The sequence below is a fragment of the Diceros bicornis genome, chromosome 22 (genome assembly GCF_020826845.1).
Source record: "Diceros bicornis minor isolate mBicDic1 chromosome 22, mDicBic1.mat.cur, whole genome shotgun sequence".
NCBI lineage: Eukaryota > Metazoa > Chordata > Mammalia > Perissodactyla > Rhinocerotidae > Diceros > Diceros bicornis.
The window spans coordinates 5,412,244-5,433,548 of NC_080761.1; the positions used below are offsets into that span (position 1 = coordinate 5,412,244).

The 21,305-nt window shown below is 45.8% G+C and overlaps 1 protein-coding gene across 12 annotated transcripts in view; it reads right to left on the reverse strand.

Annotated features, from left to right (window-relative positions):
* Positions 1-21,305, reverse strand: part of AOPEP (aminopeptidase O (putative)) — a 514,798-nt gene that overhangs the window by 314,193 nt on the left and 179,300 nt on the right. For 11 of the 12 annotated variants that reach the window (XM_058565457.1, XM_058565455.1, XM_058565460.1 and 8 more), the window contains 2 exons: positions 14,048-14,237; positions 9,358-9,464 (listed from right to left, as the gene is read on the reverse strand). The exons of the other annotated variant lie outside the window; for it this stretch is intronic. In XM_058565457.1, coding sequence (XP_058421440.1) covers positions 9,358-9,464; positions 14,048-14,237 — 297 coding nt within the window. The remainder of the gene's footprint in view (positions 1-9,357; positions 9,465-14,047; positions 14,238-21,305) is intronic. 12 annotated transcript variants of the gene reach the window in all.

Sequence of the window (21,305 nt, forward strand, 5' to 3'; positions counted from 1 at the left end):
AAGTCAATTTCGGATTATAAGAGAAAGCACTCAGTAGATGAGAGTTTTTCTGAATAGGAAACTAACACTCATTAGTTAAGAAAGTAATGTACATAGCGCTAGGACTGGCTGAGTGCATGAGATATTCTCAAAGGATGGGCAAAATAAGAGTGAAATAGGGGCCGGCCTCATGGCACAGTGGTTAAGCTTGGTGCACTCCACTTTGGCAGCCCAGCTTTGCGGGTTCGGATCCTGGGCACGGGGACATACACCACTCGTCAGCCATGTTGTGGAGGCGACCCACATACAAAATAGAGGAAGATTGGAACAGATGTTAGCTCAGGGCTCATCTTCCTAGGCAAAGAAAAAAAAAAGTGAAATATTATAGATTGGTTTATGTAACTGAATTATTTTTTTAGGAAAATATTGCATAGGCCAATAGTGTTATAATGAATCAGTGCCACACAGGGCAGCAATACAGAAGAAGTATGCATATATATAATACTTATTAAAATTTAATTTCTGAAGGATTCACAAGAAAATGCTAGCAGTGATTATCTTAGGATGAGGACTACAGTGGTAGAGATGAAATTTTATACCTTTCTAAACTATTTTCCTGTTATGTACTTTTATTTAAAAAAAAAAATGGTTGGGGCCAGCCCAGTGGTATAGCTGTTAAGTGCGCATGCTCTGCTTCCGGTGGCCCGGGGTTCACCAGTTTGGATCTGGGGCATGCACTGATGCACCGTTGTCAAGCCATGCTGTGGTGGCGTCCCATATAAAGCAGAGGAAGATGGGCACAGATGTTAGCCCAGGGCCAATCTTCCTCCACAAAAAGAGGAGGATTGGCAGTGGATGTTAGCTCAGGGCTAATCTTCCTCACCAAAAAAAAAATGGTTAACTAAGCAGTGATTATGAACTACTTTACTTCTTATGTTTTTCTATATTAAAAAAAAACGTTATTGCAAAAATGAAACACCATGTACAGTAAGTATGTAATCAGGAGCCTATCAACGAGAATTCTATCCATCCCTTTGAAATACCTGAGTGATGAGTAACTAGAGAATGGTCTAGAAAAATGAAGAGGGAGGGTTATTTGAGTTCAACTATTCAGGACATGTCTGTCGTCTTTGCTGGGTAGAAGAAGTGAGAGCTGAGGGTGTCCCTCCAACAGGAAACAGGAACTGAGTGGGCAGCTCAGTGGAGTGGAGCTGGCCTTTGAAACAGGAAAGAGCAGAGTCTGTTTCTGGCTGGCCGAGAGCCTTAAAGTTTTTCAGAAAATGCTGGCACAGGTATAACAGCCTCCTGTCACGAAAGGGTAGAAACCGTCTACACAGTTAGCTGGCTGGTGTATGTGGTTCAAATAAAGAAAACTGGACAGGGAGAATGTGGTGGGGGGGATCCTGGGCCTGAGGGATGAAGGGTGGAGGGCAGGAATTCCAAGACACAGACGTGGAGACTTTAGAAACCGCACAGGCCAGTGCCTGTGGTCGGAGCTCAGTACGAACTCTTGAAAGCCAAAGGCAAGAATTTTTTTCTTCTCAGGGCCATGGTCAGATTCTACACAGAGGCCAGGGGAGCTGTACAGAGCAGAGCCAGAGGGGACACCAGGGTGTCCCTTACATAGAGATTAGACCAGAAGTAGGTTCCAGAAGGGTATGAGGATTCCATTTGTCTTAGAAGCACTGTCAATTTAATTCTTACCTCAAGCTAGTTTGCGCATCTTTGTTTAATGTGCAGATTTTTTTTTTGGTTTGTTTTTGCTTTTAATCCCACCCTTTCATTGGTAACCAGGCATTCTTGCACTTTTTTTTTTAACATCCTCTTAACTTAGTAAAATTAACATTTTGAATATTCCAGTCAATCGTCAGGAGGAAAGGTAGGTATTTCCAGGCTCTGGTTAGTAAAGAGACAGGAGTGGGGTGCCCTTTGTGGTCACCCGGGGAGGGTGGCAGCAGTGAAGGAAGAGACGGGCCCCACTCAGAACGCTGGGAAGAGGAGGGAACGGGGGAGGGCGAAGAAACCAGAATAAACCTGGAAGGAGAGTAGGGCTGGCTAGGGCATCTTTGTGCCCTCTGTCACTTGCTGGGCAAATTTACCAGGTGCCAGAGGGTCTAGATGATAATATCTAACATGTGTTGAGTATTTACTACAGGTTGAACCATAGGAAATTGACAATATTCAGCCATTTTAGATCCACCAAAAAGGCAATTTCCTGTGGTTCAACCTAACACATGTGTTCTAAATGATTTGCACATACTCATTACATTTATTCCTCACACCCACCTATAAGGTAGAAACTATTATGTTATTATCCCCAGTTTACAGTGAAGAGACTAAAGCTCAGTGTGGTTGAGTAACTCTGCAAGGTCACAGAGCACACACTAGAGTCAGGACGGAACTTACATCCAGGCAGTTGGGCTTCCAGACTTACTCTTACATACCCTATACTACACTCCTGGCTTGAGACCTGAAGACTGGCAAGCTCTGGAGCAGAACTCAGGCCTGCATCATCAGACAGTTTCTCTAAAATGAGGCAGGATCGGCCAGGCCTTGACTAAGAAGGAACTGGGATGTTGCCTTTCACTCTGTTCAAAGCTCTAACAAACTTCACAAAGCCCACATACTCATCCAGCTCCTTTAATGGGTCAATCCTTACCTGCAATCAGGGAGAACTTCACATCATGGTATTAGAAGGCTTCTTTGAAGTTGTATGGATATTGCAATGTTTTGAATAGCCCCAAATGAGCAACTCACTCAGTCAGAGCCTTAGGCCAAATAAGAAGAGGATCCCAAGTCTTCTCAACTCAGGCCTGGGTTCCTGAAACACCACCTGTTTCCATCCAGTCTCTAGACTCTGTCTCTCTGATCATGTGTTATCCCAAAGACTGGGGAATCTTCCTAGAACTCCATTTTAATTACATCATTCTTGGAACTTAAAACAGCTCTTCATTGCCCAGACAGTCATATGAAACTCTTGAATCTGGCATTTAAGGAACTCTATTTCTTATCCTGTGCTTACCTGGTCTACCTTCAGTCTGACAGGTTCTTACATGGCTATCCTCTCCAGCAAACCCATTCTCACTTAAGGCTCAGCGCCACAATCAATTCACTGTTTATGCCTGCCAGGCTCTGCTCATTGAGTTCCCTTCCCTCCACCTCTTCACCAGTCTCAATGCTATCCTCTCTTACCATCCCAGCTCAGGCCTCACATCTTCCAGTGTCCCCTTATAACTAAGACTACCAATAGTAAACTCTCAGTTTTTAGAACTCTGAGGATGCAGCCTAGGATTTGTCTGTCTATTGTCTTGTGACCAATATTTCAACTCTCCAAATAATAAAAAAGAACCTCAGGGACAGAGATCGTGTTTGTCAATGACATTCATTTCTTCAACATTCGAGTACCCACTCAGAGCCAAGCACTGTGGTAAACAGAGATAAACAAGACACAGTCCCCAGGGTTCAAAACGCTGATGAGTGAGAAGAGAGATTTATTGGGTTGGACCATATGAAATTGCTGTTTTTGAAGGTCAAAAATGGTCGAATATTGGCAATTTAATATGGCTTATCCTAAATATAATTATCAAATAAAATAGTAAGGTCAGAGATGGAGATACAAGCAGAGCATTTAGGGGGTACAGAGGAGGGTGACCAACTTATCTTGTCAGGATAAGGTCTGAGACTTTTAGAAGTAAGGGATATCTGTGCTGAGCCATAACAATTTAGAGTCATGCAGCAAGAAAACATATTCTAAATACAGACATGAAAACAGGCATGGAGGTAAGAAAACACAGGCACACAGTAGGTATTATGGGCTGAATTATATCTCTCCAAAATTTTTATGTTGAAGCCCTAACCCCCAGTACCTCAGAATGTGACTGCATTTGGAGATAGGGCCTTTATTTATTTTATTCTATTTATTTATTTTATTTATTTATTTATTTATTTTTGTGAGGAAGATCAGCCCTGAGCTAACATCCCTGCTAATCCTCCTCTTTTTGCTGAGGAAGACCAGCTCTGAGCTAACATCTATTGCCAATCCTCCTCCTTTTTTCTCCCCAAAGCCCCAGCAGATAGTTGCATGTCATAGTTGCACATCCTTCTAGTTGCTGTATGTGGGACGCGGCCTCAGCATGGCCGGAGAAGCAGTGCGTTGGTGCGCACCCGGGATCCGAACCCGGGCTGCCAGTAGCGGAGCGCGCGCACTTAACCGCTAAGCCATGGGGCCGGCCCCGGAGATAGGGCCTTTAAAGAGGTAGTCAAGTTAAAATGAGGTCATTAGAGTAGGCCTTAATCTAATCTGGCTGGTGTCTTTATGAGAAGAGGAGATTAGAACACCAAAAGACACCAGGAGTGCATGCACACAGAGAAAAGACCATGAGAAGACACAGCGAGAAGGTGTCTACAAGCCAAAGAGAGAGGCCTCGGAAGAAACCAAACCTGCTGACGCCTTGATCTTGGACTTCTAGACTCTAGAACATTAAGAAAATAAATTTCTGTTGTTTAAGCCACTCAGTCTGTGGCATGCACATTGCCTTTTGGCTATGGATAGAGTTACGTACTTGAGTTTGTTCCCTATTATTAGGGGATGTCTTTGTCACCAGGGGGTGAGGCACTCATGAGGAGGTAGGAAACGATGTCTGCATTTCTCTAGAATTGTACTGACTGTGGAGGCAGCAGCTAGGAGAAAGAGCCACATCAGACTCTGGGCTTGTCAGCACCTCCTCAACGTGATATATTTTCACGTTTTGCTCAGCACAAGCTTGACTTTAATAATGAACTCAGAAAGAGGGGGAAATGATAATAAATCACAAACAATAAAAACCAACAGAGATTTCTTCTGACACCGCCACAGTAGCTCTTCAACCTGCCGGCCTGTCAAAGTGTGCTAACTGAAAGCGTTTAGACAGAAGATGCTGAATCTAGCTGTGCCCTAGAGACAAGAGGCACTGGAGCCTTTCAGAGGCCCCAGCATCTTCATTGGCAAGAGTCATGACTGCTGCACTGTCAAGAGGGGAGTTTTTAGGCAGCGGGTGGGGAGTGAGTGGGTATGGGAACAGGACAGAGGGGAGCTATGGTAGCCAGGCAGGGCAGCGTAGGATAGCAATAAGACCAGGCTTCGCCTGGCGCACAGTTCTGCCCAGGGCTGGTGGAGAGGTGAGGGAGAGTCTGGAGAGAGCCACTGGGGTCTCGTCCATGGGAAAGGCATCTTTAATAATTAACAAATGAGAAAAGGCAAGAAGTCAGTAACGTGACCCTTAGCATTTTGAAACTATGAGCAAATCACCATGCCTCAAGAGTCTGCAGCCACGCTACAGACTCCCCAGCCAAGCAAGGCTGAGAAGGCTAGGAAAACACAAGAAACTAGTGTAACCACATGAAACTTACAACCAAGTCGATCTAAGACACATCTGATGAGAGTCATGATTGAGCACTGGATGTACTGAAGGCACAAATGGTAAACGGTTTTTATAAATTACTGAAATTAGCAGCAACCCAGAGCCAAACAAAATTTTAGTTTTTCTCTTCTCACTTTGCTAATATTCCAGCACCTATAACCAACACAATGTTGAGTTTTCTTTTTTCCCAATATCTACTGAAAATCACACACATGCTCTCATGTGTAAAAAGACAAAGATGCTTGGTCCAAGAATACTTTTTTTACCCCGACCTTCATGTCCTTCCACAGTTCAAGATACATGGAATATTTTTATTTTAATGCAAATAAATGCCATATTGAGTTCCTTGGAGGCAGGGGGGTGGTGTAGGGAAAAGAGGATAGTTTAATCCCTGAGTTTCAATCCCTGCTCTGCTCTTTATCAGCTGCATGCTCTTGGACACCTTATTCAATCTTTCTGAGCCTTGAGTCACCTAAGTGAAGATGTTAAACAGCCAGCAGGAGAGGTGGGGAAGGACTGGCCAGTGAGGTGGAAGGAAATCAAGGAGAGTGTGACACATAGAAGCAAGGGAAGAAAGTGCCTTTAGTAGGAGGGAGTGGTCACCCATGTCGAAAGCTGCTGCAAGGGTGGTAGGAGAAGTTCCCGTTGCCTCTGGCAACATGGACACTGTATCAAGACACAAACTAAGACTTCTAAATTGTCTTGGTCCCTCATTCAAGACCATGGGGTACCTTGAAAGGAAAAAAAAAGATATCATCTTCGATCACTGTATTTTTTTAAGAGATTTCTTTCCCAAGGTCTTATTTGCGTATTAAAATAAAACAAAATCTGAGAACAAATTTTTACAAATTCTTCCTTTGATTTTCAGTAATTTCTAGGTTCTCTGTGCCCATCTAAGGGAGAATTCTAAGAGATAAGAGTAAACTAAACCCAGACTATATAATTCGGGGCAGGTTCAGAAACATTTCTTCCTCATTGTAAGTGTATCTGATAACAATCTTTTCCATACTGATGTGCAATGAGTCTTTCAAATGGAATTATTTCATGGCTAGCCTAAATTTAGGCAAACATAATTTCTGAATACTAAGAAAAACAAATGCCATAATAAGGCTTCTAGCACAAGGGCCTGAAAATAGTTTTTCTGTTATATTTAGAACACCATATACTATTTCTATTATAATTTCTAATAATATTCTTTCTCCCAGTTCCACACACAAAGGAAAAGCTCTTGGCCATCAGAAGCTGGGTTGATCACAGCTCTGCAGAGTCCAGAGATAAGGTTCTCCTCATGTGTGTACTGATTTCCCATGCCCCTACCCCACGGCAGGACTATGGTCATGCAGAACTGGAGGCATCAAAGGGACTTGAGAATGGAGAAACTGAGTCTTGAGAGGTATTAGGATTGGCACAGTTATACAGCTCACTCATCAGCATGCTCCTGCGTTAGGCACCTTAAAACAAACCTTTCTGACTCTCATCTGCTTCCTCTCCTAGCACAACTTCTCTCACCAAGTCCACACTCACCGTCTCTGCTTCCTGACCTCCCTTCCACTCACTCTTCTACCCACTTCAATATGGCTGCCTTCTCCACCACTCAGGAATAAACGCATGCATGTCGAGGTCATGACATCTTTCACGTGGTCCAACCCAAAGGTCACTTCTCTCCTTCCCTTTTACACACCCCTCAGCAGCACCCAACACCCCACTCCCACCGCCTTGACTCACTTTTTTTCCTGGCTTCCATGACCCCTAGTATCTGGGTTTTCTCTACATTGATTTCCCTAGCTCCTCTGCTGGCTCCTCATCTTCCTCTCAACCTCTTCTCTCACTTTCCTCTCTCCCTGGTGATTTCAATGTGCCCAGAATTTTAAGTATTTATAGGCCAAATGTTCCAATCTCTCCAATGAGCTCCTGACTTGTAGACCCCACTGAGTTCTTAATATTGAAATCTATTTGGCATCTCAAACTAAATGCATGCAAAACTGGAATCTTTATTTTTCCCTCCAAAGTCTGCTCCTCTCAAAGTCTTTGTTCTCTCACCCAATGGCATCACCATCTAAGCAGCTGCTCAAGTCAAAAGCCTAGAAGTCATTCTGGACACTCTCATTTCCCTCTTCTCCACATTCAGTCAACCAAAGACCTGCCATTTCCGCCGCCAAAACATGTCTCAAATAGGTCTGCTTCTTGCGTCTGTCACTGTGCCAGCACCAGGACTTCTTGCACAGACTACTGCAACGTTCTAACCCTTCTCCTTGCTTTCCATCTGATCTCTAGTCCATCCCACAGTGGCCAGAGAAGCACTGAACACAAGACAGATCATGATCCTTCCCTGCTGAAGGCCTAGGAGCGGCTTCCATTGCACTTGGAGTAAAGCTCTCTGACCTGGCTCCTGCCTGCCTCTCCCCGCCCTTAAGCCACACTGCCCTCCTTTCTGTCCCCAGAGCACCAGCACACCAAGCCCCTCCTGCCTCAGGAACTTCGTGCTCCTCAGAGAGGCATTCCTCAGTCTCCTTACTATAAATCACTGCATTCCCTTTGAGCCACTTCTTACCACCTGTAACTAAGCTATGCACGCAACAGGGTCCTCACTAAGTGGAAGCCCCATGAGAGCAGGGACCCTGTCCATGTTGGTCATGAGTTTAGCCATCCCACTGGCTGAGTGAAGAGATGTGCGAATAGTGGCGCGGGGTGGAGAATGCAGGGCTCCTGGCTCTGGCTCTCCTAAACAATGGATGAGTCAGTGCAGTTAGCGTGCAAGCCGGGGACTTCTCCGTGGGAAGAGCAGCCACACCCCATGCTTCAGTGCCACGTAAAAGCACTAGCCAGTCTCCCTGGAGTCAGGCTGAGCTTAGCATTTCCCTCAATGGGCAGTCACTGTGGAGTGGGGGTGCTTATTTAAAAACAAACAACAACAACAGAACTGGTCCAGGCACGCTTCTACCTAGGAGGTGGATTCACCTTCAGGGTTGCCCTGTAAAATGGGGGTGAGGGGCCGGCCCGGTGGCGCAAGCGGTTCAGTGCGCGCGCTCTGCTGCGGTGGCCCGGGGCTTGCCGGTTCAGATCCCGGGCGCGCACTGACGCACCGCTTGTCAAGCCATGCTGTGGCGGCGTCCCATATAAAATGGAGGAAGATGGGCACAGATGTTAGCCCAGGGCCAGTCTTCCTCAGCAAAATGAGGAGGATTGGCAGATGTTAGCTCAGGGCCAATCTTCCTCACACACACGCACACAAAAGTAAAGTGGGGGCATTCCTGGATAGCCACCCCCCCCCCCCCCCCCCCCGTCTGATTGCAGATTCCAAACACTTGGCTCTAGTCAAGAGGGGGCAGGATGAAAGCTTCTGTTGTCATAGCAACCACAGTGCTCCTGGGGCCTAGGCTCCAGGTTTCAGATAAACAACTATTTAGAGAAGTGAAGAAAACAAGCAAAGAAAAATGGTAAGAAGCAGTCCTACAAGTGCTGCAAGACACACTGAAAACCAAATGCAGGAGCTGGGAGTAGAATCCTCCCATGGCACAGGAGTGGCCTCCTGCTGGGATGTATCTGGAACAAAAGGCCCCATTGACACACACATCTGTAACTACTAAACACTTAATAATCAATATTTTCCTAAAGGTTTTTTTCTTTTGGCTTTAAAGGGTTACTGTCTGCCAGGCTACCAAACCCCAACCTTCTCCAAGTTCGCAGTCACCACATAAATTGACTATTAGAACTTCAAACGAAGAATTTGGTCCCGGAAATAGCCCAGTGCTAGTTTTTTCCTGAATGGAGACACCAGGAAAATGTCAGAAGGCAAATTCAAACCCACACTGGGAAAGACTCACAACATAACCATCACATCCCTGGGAGGATGAGTAACTTAGCCCCACCGAATCTAAAAGGGAACACAGCAGATTGAATAGATGGCCCGGAAATGCCTGGAAGGAGTGGAGGAGCAGGAGGGAGAGGAGGAGAAGGCAAAGGATCAGATGTGCTTTACCTCAACACCTGCATCTCCTCAGGGGAGTTCCGCACTTCGTCCTGGAGGCGATGCCAGCGCAGGCAAGCCCTCAGCTCCTGCTGCTCCTGGGCCTTGTGCGGGGCCAGCTGCTTGGGCGACAGACACAGAAAAACACGTGCACAAAACACAGTCACTGTTGTCCTCGTGCAGAGTCAGAGCTGCTCAATGGAGCGGCTGGCTTTGTTTCTGCGGGGAGGGCTCAGACAGCCTCCCTGCTGCGCCTTAAGCCCCATCAGAAAAGTATCAGAGGGCCAAAGGGGCCTCTTAGGTCCTCAAGTGAAGAACCAGCCGCTCAATCTCGTGCCCCTGGTCCCAGAACCTCCCCACCCCATCCCCCTGGTCTGGAGAGAGCAGGCTTCCCTAGAGAACCATTTCCACTCTGATTCCACCCAGCCCTTTTCCTGCTTTGTCTTTCTGCACAGGGTGGGGAACGTCTCTTCCATTTACCTCCTATTTTTCCCAGCCCTCAGTTTTGTTAAGGGCTGTTTACAGTGGAGCCTGCTAATGCAACCCAGATGATTCTGTTTGCACATAACCAGAAACAGTGTACTGCCTGGACTCACTCTGGGGGAGGGGGAAGGACACCGCACTCTGCCCTGCTTGTCAGAATCGGCTGCTGTCATTCTATGTGCTCGCTAGGCCCCACGGCTATAATCTCCGTAAGGGAGGGCAGCAGAACTTCCACTGGGGAGGGAAATGTTAGTATCCATAGGCATTTCTGGAAATTATAGGTCCTAATAGGTCATTCAACAGATATTTACTGAGTGTCTGTTAGGCCTGGGGACTTATGGACACAGACCCTATCCTGAGGAGGCCAGGGGTGGGGGAGTCCATGTAAGAGGACTAACCATCAGAGTGTACTGATAGAAGAGGTTAAGGAAGAACCCAGATGTCCCCTGCCAACCAACGGGGTCAGAAGGCTTTCCTACGGAGGTATGGGGCTTGAGCTGGTCCCCAGGGAAAGCAGGAGTCAGCCAGGGGAGCAGGAATTTCAGGAAGAGGGAAAGCAAGTGCAATGCTCATGGGGCCTGGAAAGAGCATAAGGTGTTTAGAGAATATGAAGGATGTGCTCGGGCAAGGAGCAGGCTACCAACCGGGGAGGAACAGAGGTACCGAGAAGCCAGCAGAGGCCAGATGATCAATAGACTTTGTGTGCCCTGCTGTTATGGACTGAATTGTGTCCCCACCAAATTCATATGTTGAAACCCTAACCCCAAATGTGACTGTATTGGAGATGGGACCTTTAAGGAGGTAATTAAGGTTAAATGAAGTCATAAGGATGGGGTCCTAATCTAACAGGACTGCTCTCCTTATAAGAAGGGGATGAGGGGCCAGCCAGGTGGCGCAAGCGGTTAAGTGCGCGCACTCCGCTGTGGCGGCCTGGGGTTCACTGATTTGGATCCCCCCGGGGGGCGCGCACCGACACATTGCTTGTCGAGCCATGCTGTGGCGGCATCCCATATAAAGTGGGGGAAGATGGGCACGGATGTTAGCCCAGGGCCAGTCTTCCTCAGCAAAAAAAGAGGAAGATTGGCATCCGATGTTAGCTCAGGGCTGATCTTCCTCACAAAAAAAAAAAAAAAGAAGGGGATGAGACACCAGAGATCACTCTCTCCACGTGTGCACAAAGGAAAGGCCATGTGAGGACACAGTGAGAAGGTGGCCATCATCAAGCCAGCGAGGAGAGGTCTCACCAGAAACCAAGCCTGTCAGCACCTTGATCTTGGACTTCCAGCCTCTAGAACTGTGAGAAAACAAGTGTCTGTTGTTTAAGCTTCCCAGTCTGTGTGATTTTACTATGGCAGCCTGAGCTGACTAAGACACCTGTGAAGGAGTTTAGACTTTATCCAGGTTGATGACAAGTTATATGATTCAATCTTGCAACTAACTCAATTCACTTCTCCCTACAGATGCCACTCTGAGCAGAATGCCGGTTTCTACTCCTTGTTCAATGATTTCCCACTCCCCTACTTTGCAGTGCTTGTTAATGCTCGGTGCTGCAAGGCGCAGTCTCCCGGGCAGCAAAGTGACCAATGTCCCTTCATGCCCTCTTCACTAGTGGAGCCCGCTGGTGACCAGGAGAGTCCTGCGAGGCCGCCCACCCTTCCCTGCCCTGAAGAGTGCTCCTCTCTTGCTTGGAATGTCTCCTGCAGGCCCTTGTTGGGGACCAGCAGCAGCTCAGTCTCACTCATCCTTCGAAGAAGGGGTCAGAGTGATGGATGTGCTCTGGAAATGTTTCCAAAATTTGTGCTGGTTCTAGAATGGCCACTTTGTCCCAGGGGCGTTCAGGTGTTCACATATTGAAGAGTTACTGCATGCACCTTGAAGAATGATGAGCCAGGCTGTCCCCAACGCCAGGTTAGGGGAAAAGGAGAGACAGAGCAACCTCAGCTCCTACTTTCCCTTTGAGTCCCCAACAGAAGTCACCTCATCCAAGAAGACTTTCTGGATCTGCTCAGACCTGGCCTCTCCCACCTTTGAACTCACACAATATTTGGCATTTACCTCTCTTTTCTCACTCATTTTCTTTTTCCTTCCACTGTGTGCTTTTCTTATCTTCACAATAGACCATGACCTCTTTCAGAGCAGGGCTGTGTTGTACTCATCCTTTTATCCTACAGATCTAGCACAGAATGGACACATGGAAGATGTGCGGCTGTTGAGATGCAGCCAGGCCGGCTTCATGCCTCTCTGAGTGGAGATGGATGGATTCAGGGCAGTTAGAGGCAGGGTTCAAGCAAAGAGACTCAGGAGTGACCCCCTGGAAGGACAGGCAGGGGGAAGGGTAAAGGAGAACTCTTCAGATGCAGGAGATAAAGGACAGAGAAATTGTCATCAAATGCCTGAAATACACTACAGCATAAATCTCATTGTCTCAGGACAGAAGCACCCCAGGAAAGGGATGGTGACAGAGGCACATATTATACCTTTTTAATCCTTGCTGAATGCCTGCTACGTGTCAGGCACTGTGCTAAGTTCATTCACTCTGCAAGGTTAAGCATTCTTATACCTATTTTACAAATGAGAAAACTGAGGCTCAGGGAAGATACATAACCTACCCACACTCACACAGCTACTGAACAGCAGAGCTGGGATTCTAAGCCTGGTCTCCAAACCCAGCTGCTTTTCCCGAATCTGCCATGTGGCATCTATTCCCGGATCTCTGTGTAGCGGGGGACACAGATGTGCACACTGCTAGCTCTACAGCCAAGGTGTGAAGGGGATGGGAGGAGGAGTAAAACACAGCTCCATTCTGAAAGAGGTCATGGTCTGTTTGTGAAGATAGAAGGAAGAAGGAAAAAGTGAGGAAAAAAGAGATATAAGTACCAAATACTCTGGCAGTTCAAAATTTCTAGAAGAGTAGTATTTTTTTATTTTATTTTTTTATTATTTATTTTTTTATTTTTTTCAGGTGTACATCATTGTACTTCTATTTCTGCATGGACTACATCATGCTCACCACCAAAATACTAATTACAACCCATCACCACACACATGTACCGAATTATCCCTTTCACCCTCCTCCCTCCCCCCTTCCCCTCTGGTAACCACCAATCCAATCTCTGTCCCTATGTGTTTGTTTATTGTTGTTATTATCTACTACTTAATGAAGGAAATCATACGGTATTTGACCTAGAAGAGTAGTATTGAACTGTGAATGGAATGATCAGCCTGGGATATCCAGAGAAAGTGACCTTGAGCTGGTTAGTGAAAAATAAATAGAATTTCAACAGGCAGAAGAAACTGGAACAAAATCATACAGGTATGCGCAAACTTGGGAATTTCAGACAATGTTAAATAGTCTAGTCTATAAGGGGTGGGAATGGTAGGGAAGAGAAGTGACCAAATATTAGGAACCAGAAAATAAGCAGAAAGCAGTTTAGTTGCCATATCCTCATTAGAACTGGTGGCCAGTTCTTTAAAGTAGAAGTTGTAAACTGGGAGCATGTTGACCAGGTCTGCCCTCTGGGTATATTAGGTTTGTATAATATTTTTTAAATTAGTAAATTTCACATAAAAATCTAGATTTATAACTTCCTTTAAAAAACTAGAAGTTCAGGCTGTATTGAGCCCTCCCTTCAACACGACAACAATTGGTCAGAGCTGAGGAATAACTACCAGTTTGCCACAGTCCTCACCATTCCCTAATCTATAACACCAACTGCTTCATTCTTCATTACTTGCCAGCAGACATCTGAGATTGTGACTCCTGATTTAACTTTTAATCTCATTATTAAAAAGGCAAAACAAAACACAGTTAATATCACCACAACCATAACCACAAAGGAGTGCTTGAGTATGCCACAGCATGACCTTCTCTTCAAGTCTGTGCTCAAATGTCCCCTTATCAGAGAGGCCTTCTATTAGTGCCTTCTAAAACAGCACTTCCCCAGCACCCTCTATTGGCTTCATTTTCTTCACAGCACTCGTCACCACCTGACCTGTTATGGATATGTTTGTTTTTCTGTCTATTCTCTCTCCTACTGCTAGATCATGAACCCCACGGGGAGCAGGGATTTTCCTCTCTCCTTTATACAGCTCTCTCCTGCAAACGGAACAGTTGCCTGATGCATAATTAGCACTCAGAGATAACTGTTCAATGAACAAATGACTATGACTAGAATTTGACTCTAGGGAGTGGAAATGCTTGAAACCACATTTAACCTACCTGCTGGGCTCTGGCCCAGAATACATCTTCCAAGTGAGTGGCGAACCCTTCACTCAGCCACTCCTCCGTCCAATCACGGGCCCCAATAGCTAGGCCAAACCAGGCGTGAGCAATTTCATGGCAGAGACGGGTCCCACAGAGATGGCTCATTCCTGTCAGGGTGCTCTGAGAGAGGAAGATGATGTGTGGGCTGTGGATAATGGGGGAAAAAATACACAGTCTTGTTAGAGCCTGTCCTCGTGGCTGCCCCATGGGGCGGCTTTCTCCACCTGGCGAGCCTGTTATTGTCATGTGCATGCTGGATCATGACTGAAAGGCTTGCAGCTTAGATGCTTTTAGAATAAATAAAGTGGCAGTTTACGTTTCTGGCAGCAGTTCAGGTTGCTGTTTCTGCCAAGCGGTTGTCTCCGTCATCAAACAGTTATTACCTGTAATAAGCAACCTGCACCAAAGTTTTACACTGAAGAAATTACCAAGGCAGTGGAAGCATTTACTCTGAATTCTGGACTGTAAAAGAAGAGCAGGTGTGAGAATGTGAAGCCCATGCTGTCAAGAGAATGCTCCAAGAAGACCCTTCAGCCAAAACTCCAAGCAGTTTACAAACAAATTGAGAAGTCATGCAGCAGGACAGGAAAAGCCGAGAAGTAAGGAACCAAAAATTTTCCACTTCAGACTGCGGCTGGTTATGGAGTTAACAAACTAACAGGTGCCATGGACCAGTGAGGTTTCCAAGAGCCTCAGATAAAGGCTGAGTCTCCAGAGATAATGCAAAGATTTTCAATGGTATCATCTCCTATTTGTAGATGTTTTTACATTTACATGACATAACAAAATGAGAGAGAGAGAGAGAGAGAGAGAGAGAGAGTTGGGTGTTAACCCACCCAGGTGTGCAAACAGCCCCAGGGCTGGCACCAGCCAGGGAGATTTATCTAATCTCATTTTCCATACCTTGTTTTAAAACCCAAAATACCATGATCAGAATTACATAGATGAAATGGGAGGAAGGGAAGCTGAAGAAAGAAGAGGCAAATAGAATACCTCCTATGCTTCCATTTATTGTTTATCCAGGACTTGTTTACAGTCTTATTAATGAAGAATTTGCTCTTAAAAAAAATCTCTCCTCCATCAAATTGAACAAAAACAGTTGTGAAACCTTCCAAATTAAGAAACTGTACACACTGGCTCTTCCTGCAAAAGCCATTTGTTTGCCGTCAGGTCAGCTCTGCACAAGCCAGGACTGCTCGCAGGTTTGTCCTCCACCTCCACGGCCACCAGGAGAGAAAGCCCAACTGTAGCTCCCCACCCAACATCACCCATTCAGCTCAGAGTCATGTGTGCCAAAATAGACAGCTTTCATGTGAAATAATAACAGCGCAGGCATGCAAACGAAAAAGTGTCTGCCAGGCTCTTGGCAGAGTCCACCAGAAACCCCAGGAATTAAAAGTGCAATTGGGGCATTCAGGACACATGGTGCAATGCAACAGGCACCAACAGTAGTGCAGAGCATTGCCACAGAAAAAAAACAGAAAGGAAGGAAGGAGGGGGGGAAGGAAGGAAGGAGGGAGGAAGGGAGGGAGGGAGGAAGGAAGGAAGGAGGGAGGGAAGGAAGGAAGAAGGGAGGGAGGGAAGGAGGGAGGAAGGAAGGAAGGAAGGAAACAAGACAGGTAAGAAAGGAAGGAGGGAGGGAGGGACCTGAGAGGCCCAGGAGCTAACATTCCTCTTACTGAGAAAGTCACCCGTTGAGAAGACAAACTGCAACCTGGCATTTTCAAGTAAATGACCCCTTGCTCTGGCATGTGCAGTGCTACAAAGAAAAGCCACAGAAATGTACCAAGTAAATAACATTCCAGACATACTGCTGGCAGCACTTCACCCTTTTGGCTAAAACAAAACAGAAGTAACTTCAGGCCTTGTAAACAGGCTTACAGACAAGCCTGCATCAGACGGGTCCGCCGGCCAGAGACACAGACAGTGCCCACGTAATTACAGAGACTGTATGGCTGACCCGTCCATTCAGCCCAGGAAGGTTACACAAGCTGATGACTGTGAAATCGCATCATGAAGAAAAAGCCTGCCCTGTCCACAGTGACCACTCGCTGCTGTTTTGTCCCAGTGTGGAAGCCTATCAGAGGCCCATTTATGCAAATATCGAAGTCTGCGAGGGCCTGAAGGAATGCACAAAAGCAGCTGTGTGGGGGTGGCATTTCCTCTCCCTGCCCTTTAATTTTTTCCTCCTGTAGTCTTTGTGGTCTCCACCAGACCTCCTTCCCCACCGCCTGCACTTTGCACAATCCAGCCTGGCCTTGGTGCTGCTTGGTTGGGCTCAGGACAGATGCTGACACTGCTGGAATCCCACCTGAATTCCCCCTTCCCATCCTCAATCCTTTGTTCCTAGCCAGGATAAATGTATCTCTTACTGTCCTCTGAGAAAGACTGAAGCTTAAACATTCTCCTGGATCGGAAGGAAGGGCATTTCACTTCATATAAATGACTCTATTATCAATGGAAAACATGATCTTCTTCCTGAAAAGCAATTTTCCAGTTGAGAGCCAGACCCCAAACCCTCCTGCAATGGAGTGTGCCCTCTAAGGCTGGGGCTTACCGGCGGGGTACTCTGGGCTTATATTTCCCTATGAAGCAAATCGCTTCTTTCTTAAAACTAAATCAGAGAAACGGAGTGAAGTTTTGATAACATTTCTCAAGAGTTGTTAACAAAATTCTGACATAAAAGGATCAATAGAATTTTCTTTCAAGGAGAATTTCTTCCTCTCCTTTTGACCCTAAATGTCAGAATTTCTCAGGTTAAGTATAACTTTTAAACTGCTTTTTTTCAAAGTGAGTGAAGAAATTATAACGCTCTTAAGCTCACTTCAAGGAGTAATATTAAATAGTCCTTTACCAACAGATAATCTACTTCAAGCTACCTTCAAAACAGAATGAATGGAGCTGGCCTGGTGGCTCAAGCGGTTAAGTGTGCGTGCTCCACTTTGGCGGCCTGGGGTTCTCAGGTTCGGATCCCGGGCGCGCACGGATGCACTGCTTGTGACGCCATGCTGTGGCGGCATCCCATATCAAGTTGAGGAAGATGGGCACGGATGTTAGGTCAGGGCCAATCTTCCTCGGCAAAAAACAGAGGAGGATCAGCATCGGATGTTAGCTCAGGGCTGATTTTCCTCACAGAAAAAAAAAAAAAAAACAGAATGAATGTCTAGAATTTTCTACTCCCCACTTAACCTTGATTTATAAGTTTCATTCCTGGGCTCCTCACACATTCCCTCGTCTCAGAATAGTAATCATGGTCCTAATCAGCCAGCAGGCCATCAGTCTTCACTCTGACAAGGCCCATTTGAAGATGGGTTTTCTTTTTTCTTCTTTTTCCCTGAAAAGGCCTGTGTCAACTGCCTCTACAAATGCCCAACTGTTGATTCATCATCATTACAGAGGACGGAAGATAATCACTTCAATGACATCTTCATCCTAAAAATGGTTCTTTTTTTTTTTTTTAATCACAGAGTTTATCGTTTTCCCCAAATAAGAGATGTATGGGATAGTAATATCTGCAACTGTCAAAAAGCACAAGGCCTCTGGCTTATATTTTCCCCCATAAATTCTCTTTCGCTGTAAGTGGTCAAGGAGGACAGCAGGGCAGAGGAGGGGGGTGGGCAGAGCAACAGCAGGACACGTGTTCTTGTCGTTTCCCAGGAGACCACCCGCAGGCCTGCCTCCTGACAAAGGCCATGTGGTGCTGTATGTCTGCCGCCTTGCCACTCCGAGATTAAAAATATCATTTCTGGTCTGAAAACAGTTGCTCAAGACTGTTCCTAAAAGCTACCTCCCGACCCAGATTAGAAGGCTGTATCCATTAATTTAAAACATGCTCCTAGCAGGGGAGGAAGGAGTGCCTTCATTACTCTGAGGAACTGCTCCAATCCTTTGGGAGGAATTCAATTTGGAGCGGAAATGGAGAATTTCATCAGATCTTAAGTAGGGGCTGGTGTGTGATTTATTTCTGCTCTGTCCAGGGAGACGTGACCAGCGTGGCCCATCTTGCTGCCCAGGGAGAGGTACAGCACTTATCGGCTCTGGCTCCGTGCTGCTGCCTCAGCAGGTCAGAGCAGGCTGCGGGTAGGATCAAGAGGACGGGAAATTGCTTTTGGTTAAGGACGAGAAGAGCCCCAGGCCACCCCTCCCCTTGTACTGGAGCACATCCCAATTCCCCCCAGGGGGAGCAGATTCACTTTTCATACAGATCCTTGGGAGGTGTGTCCAGGTAACAGACATGATATATTTATCAAGCTTGAACTTACGGGTTCAAAGTTTTCACAATCTCAATAACATTTGGAGCCCAGTGTCCATTACAGAGAGGAAGGAGGAACCAAGAAAAAGGGAAACTGAGGCTCCTTTCCCTCCAAAGTCAAACTGGATAGTTCTAAGGGTCTCATAATCACATGAAAGCAACTTTTGCTTGCATGACTTAATTACTTGCTAAAATTTGGACAACTGAAAAGGAGACTCATAGTAGCCTGGGGCTATCTGAAAGGAAGGACAAATCATAGTTATCCCTCTCTTAGCTTCAGAACATGTTTTCTCTTTCCTTCATAAGGTGTGATGTGATATATGCCAGCAATTCCACCAGTGCATTTATAAATCAAATGCTCAGCTCCCGCTTCTTCATCTCTGCGATGGAACCCCTTAGTCTCTCTCTCGTGGTTGCAGTCCAATGTAGGTGATGCATCTGTTGTCTCAAAGGCAAAGGGGTGGCCCAGATGACCTGAAGGGCCCCTGCTCCCCTCTGGCTCTGAGACTGCTCACTAAGGACTAGTCACCTTCCATTTTCCTCATTGGGCATCCCGCCATGCCACATAGTGTAGTCTTTAAACTGAAGCCTTAGGAGATGAGGGAATGTTCTTTCAGGGATATAGTGAAGCCAGGTACCTGTGAATTACTGTCAACATTCAATAAGAATAGGATTGGGGCCGGCCCGGTGGCGTAGCGGTTAAGTGTGCATACTCTGCTTCGGTGGCCCGGGGTTCGCAGGTTTGGATCCCGGGCGCGCACCGAGTCACCGCTTGTCAGGCCATGCTGTGATAGCGTCCCATATAAAGTAGAGGAAGATGGGCACGGATGTTAGCCCAGGACCAATCTTTCTCAGCAAAAAGAGGAGGATTGGCATCAGATGTTAGCTCAGGGCTGATCTTCCTCACAAAAAAAAAAAAAAAAAATAGGATTACCTTTTGACCTTGTTCCCAAAACACAAATAGATAAAAATAAGTTAATCTTGTTAATTTGCTGTTTTCTTGTTTAACCTGAGAGGTGACTCAAGGGTCATAAGGATTTATGAGCTTGTTTTACAGAAGAAAACGAATGTTTTCAAGGAGGTTACAATCACCAGATAACCAGCCCCCAGCTGCCCTTGATGCCTAGAAATCAGATTGCCCAAGGTTTACCTGGAATGAAAGAAAAAAGGATTAGCCCTTTGTTTCTCCGAAACTCCTCCTGCCAAGCCCCTTAGCTCTATAAAAACCTCTGGTCTCAGAGGGGAAGGGGGGAGGGAGGAGGGTGAAAGGGATAATTTGGTACATGTGTGTGGTGATGGGTTGTAATTAGTATTTTGGTGGTGAACATGATGTAGTCCATGCAGAAATAGAAATACAATGATGTACACCTGAAATTTTTACAATGTTATAAACCAATAAAAAAAAAAGAGTAAAAAAAAAAAAGAATATATACAAAAGTGAAATAGATTCTAAGCAGAGGAATTCAATGTTTTTACTTTATTTTCTTAACTGTATTTGCTCATAATTCTACAATAAATATGAATTATTTATAATTTGGAAAAAAAAAGTGCTGATTTAAAAAAAAACAAAAAAACCTCTGGTCTCTTCTCTTGTGAAGGTAGATTTGAAAGAACCTATCCTCCCACCTTCTCATCTTGGCCAATTCAAATAAACCTTTCTTCCTCCCCAAGCACCATGTCTCAGTGATGGGCTTACTGCGCATTGGGCATAAGAATTTGAGATTAAGAGGCTCAGTATCAATGGGACTTTCAGTAGCTGAGGTGGAAACCAGTTCTAAAAACTTGAAGAAAACTTACTACACCTGATCAACATGAGGATCTAGGCTTGAGAGAACAGGCTAACATTAGTATAAGTTTTCCTTTTAAACTTCTGAATAGCATAGGCAGTAAAATACCTACTCACTTATCTAAATAAATTTTGGCTCAAACTGCCAACATCAGTATAGCAGAAAGTGAGGGAAGCCCCAGGGCCACATTCCATAGACTTCTACCAAAAACACAGTCTCCTTCTAAAGACTCGTATTGCTTGAGTGCTTGCTATGCACCAGGCATTGTATTTTACACACATCATCTCATTTAATCTATTCCATGACCTCAGGAGATAGATTTTATTATTATCCCCATTTTATAGATGATGAAAGTGAGGCACAGAGGGGTAAAGTGACTAGCTCAAAGTCACATAGCTGGTAAGTAATGGAGCCAGTATTTTTACTCACACAGTCTTGACCCTGAAGGCTTACTCTGACTCATTCTGCCCAGGGTCACTGGGTTCAGACCCGTGACTTCTGGGCTCCCATCCCTCTGTGCCAGCTCAAGCCCAGTGTGGCAATGATCATTTGTCTCCCTGGAGTTCCATCTTCAGAGTCCACCCAAGGGAAGCTATCAGCCATCCCCTGGGACTTCTATTCCCTAAATCCATGTCACAGCTAGAACTGGCCCAAGATTACCAGACTTGTGATCAGCAAAGCTTCAGCCTCTTCTTTGTGAGAAGGAGAGAAGGAAAGGAAGGGAGAGGGGGCAGAGTGAGGGGAACATCACTACTCCACTGCTGATGCCCCCAAAGAGCCTAAATTTCTGAACAAAATACCTAGTTCTTCCTAACCATGTCCCATACCAGGAGTCCCTCATGGAACACTGCAAGGAGATGCTTAGACAAGCAGGTGCAAGGGTGCCTAGGTCAGTCCCTAGTGTTGGATTCCAGGAGCCCAGGAAGGGCAACATGCCAGACTGCCTAGTACCTTTCCCTGGCCTCTACCTCCCATCCATTTTTGCTATAGCCTGACTTTTCTTTTTCCTATATAAACTTTATTTTTTAGAGCAGTTTTAGGTTCACAGCAAAACTGAGCAGAAGGTACAGAGATTTCCCACATGTCCCCTGTGCCCACACAAGCACAGTCTCCCCCACTATCAACATCCCCCACCAGAGTGATGCATTTGTTATTACAATTGATGAACCTACAT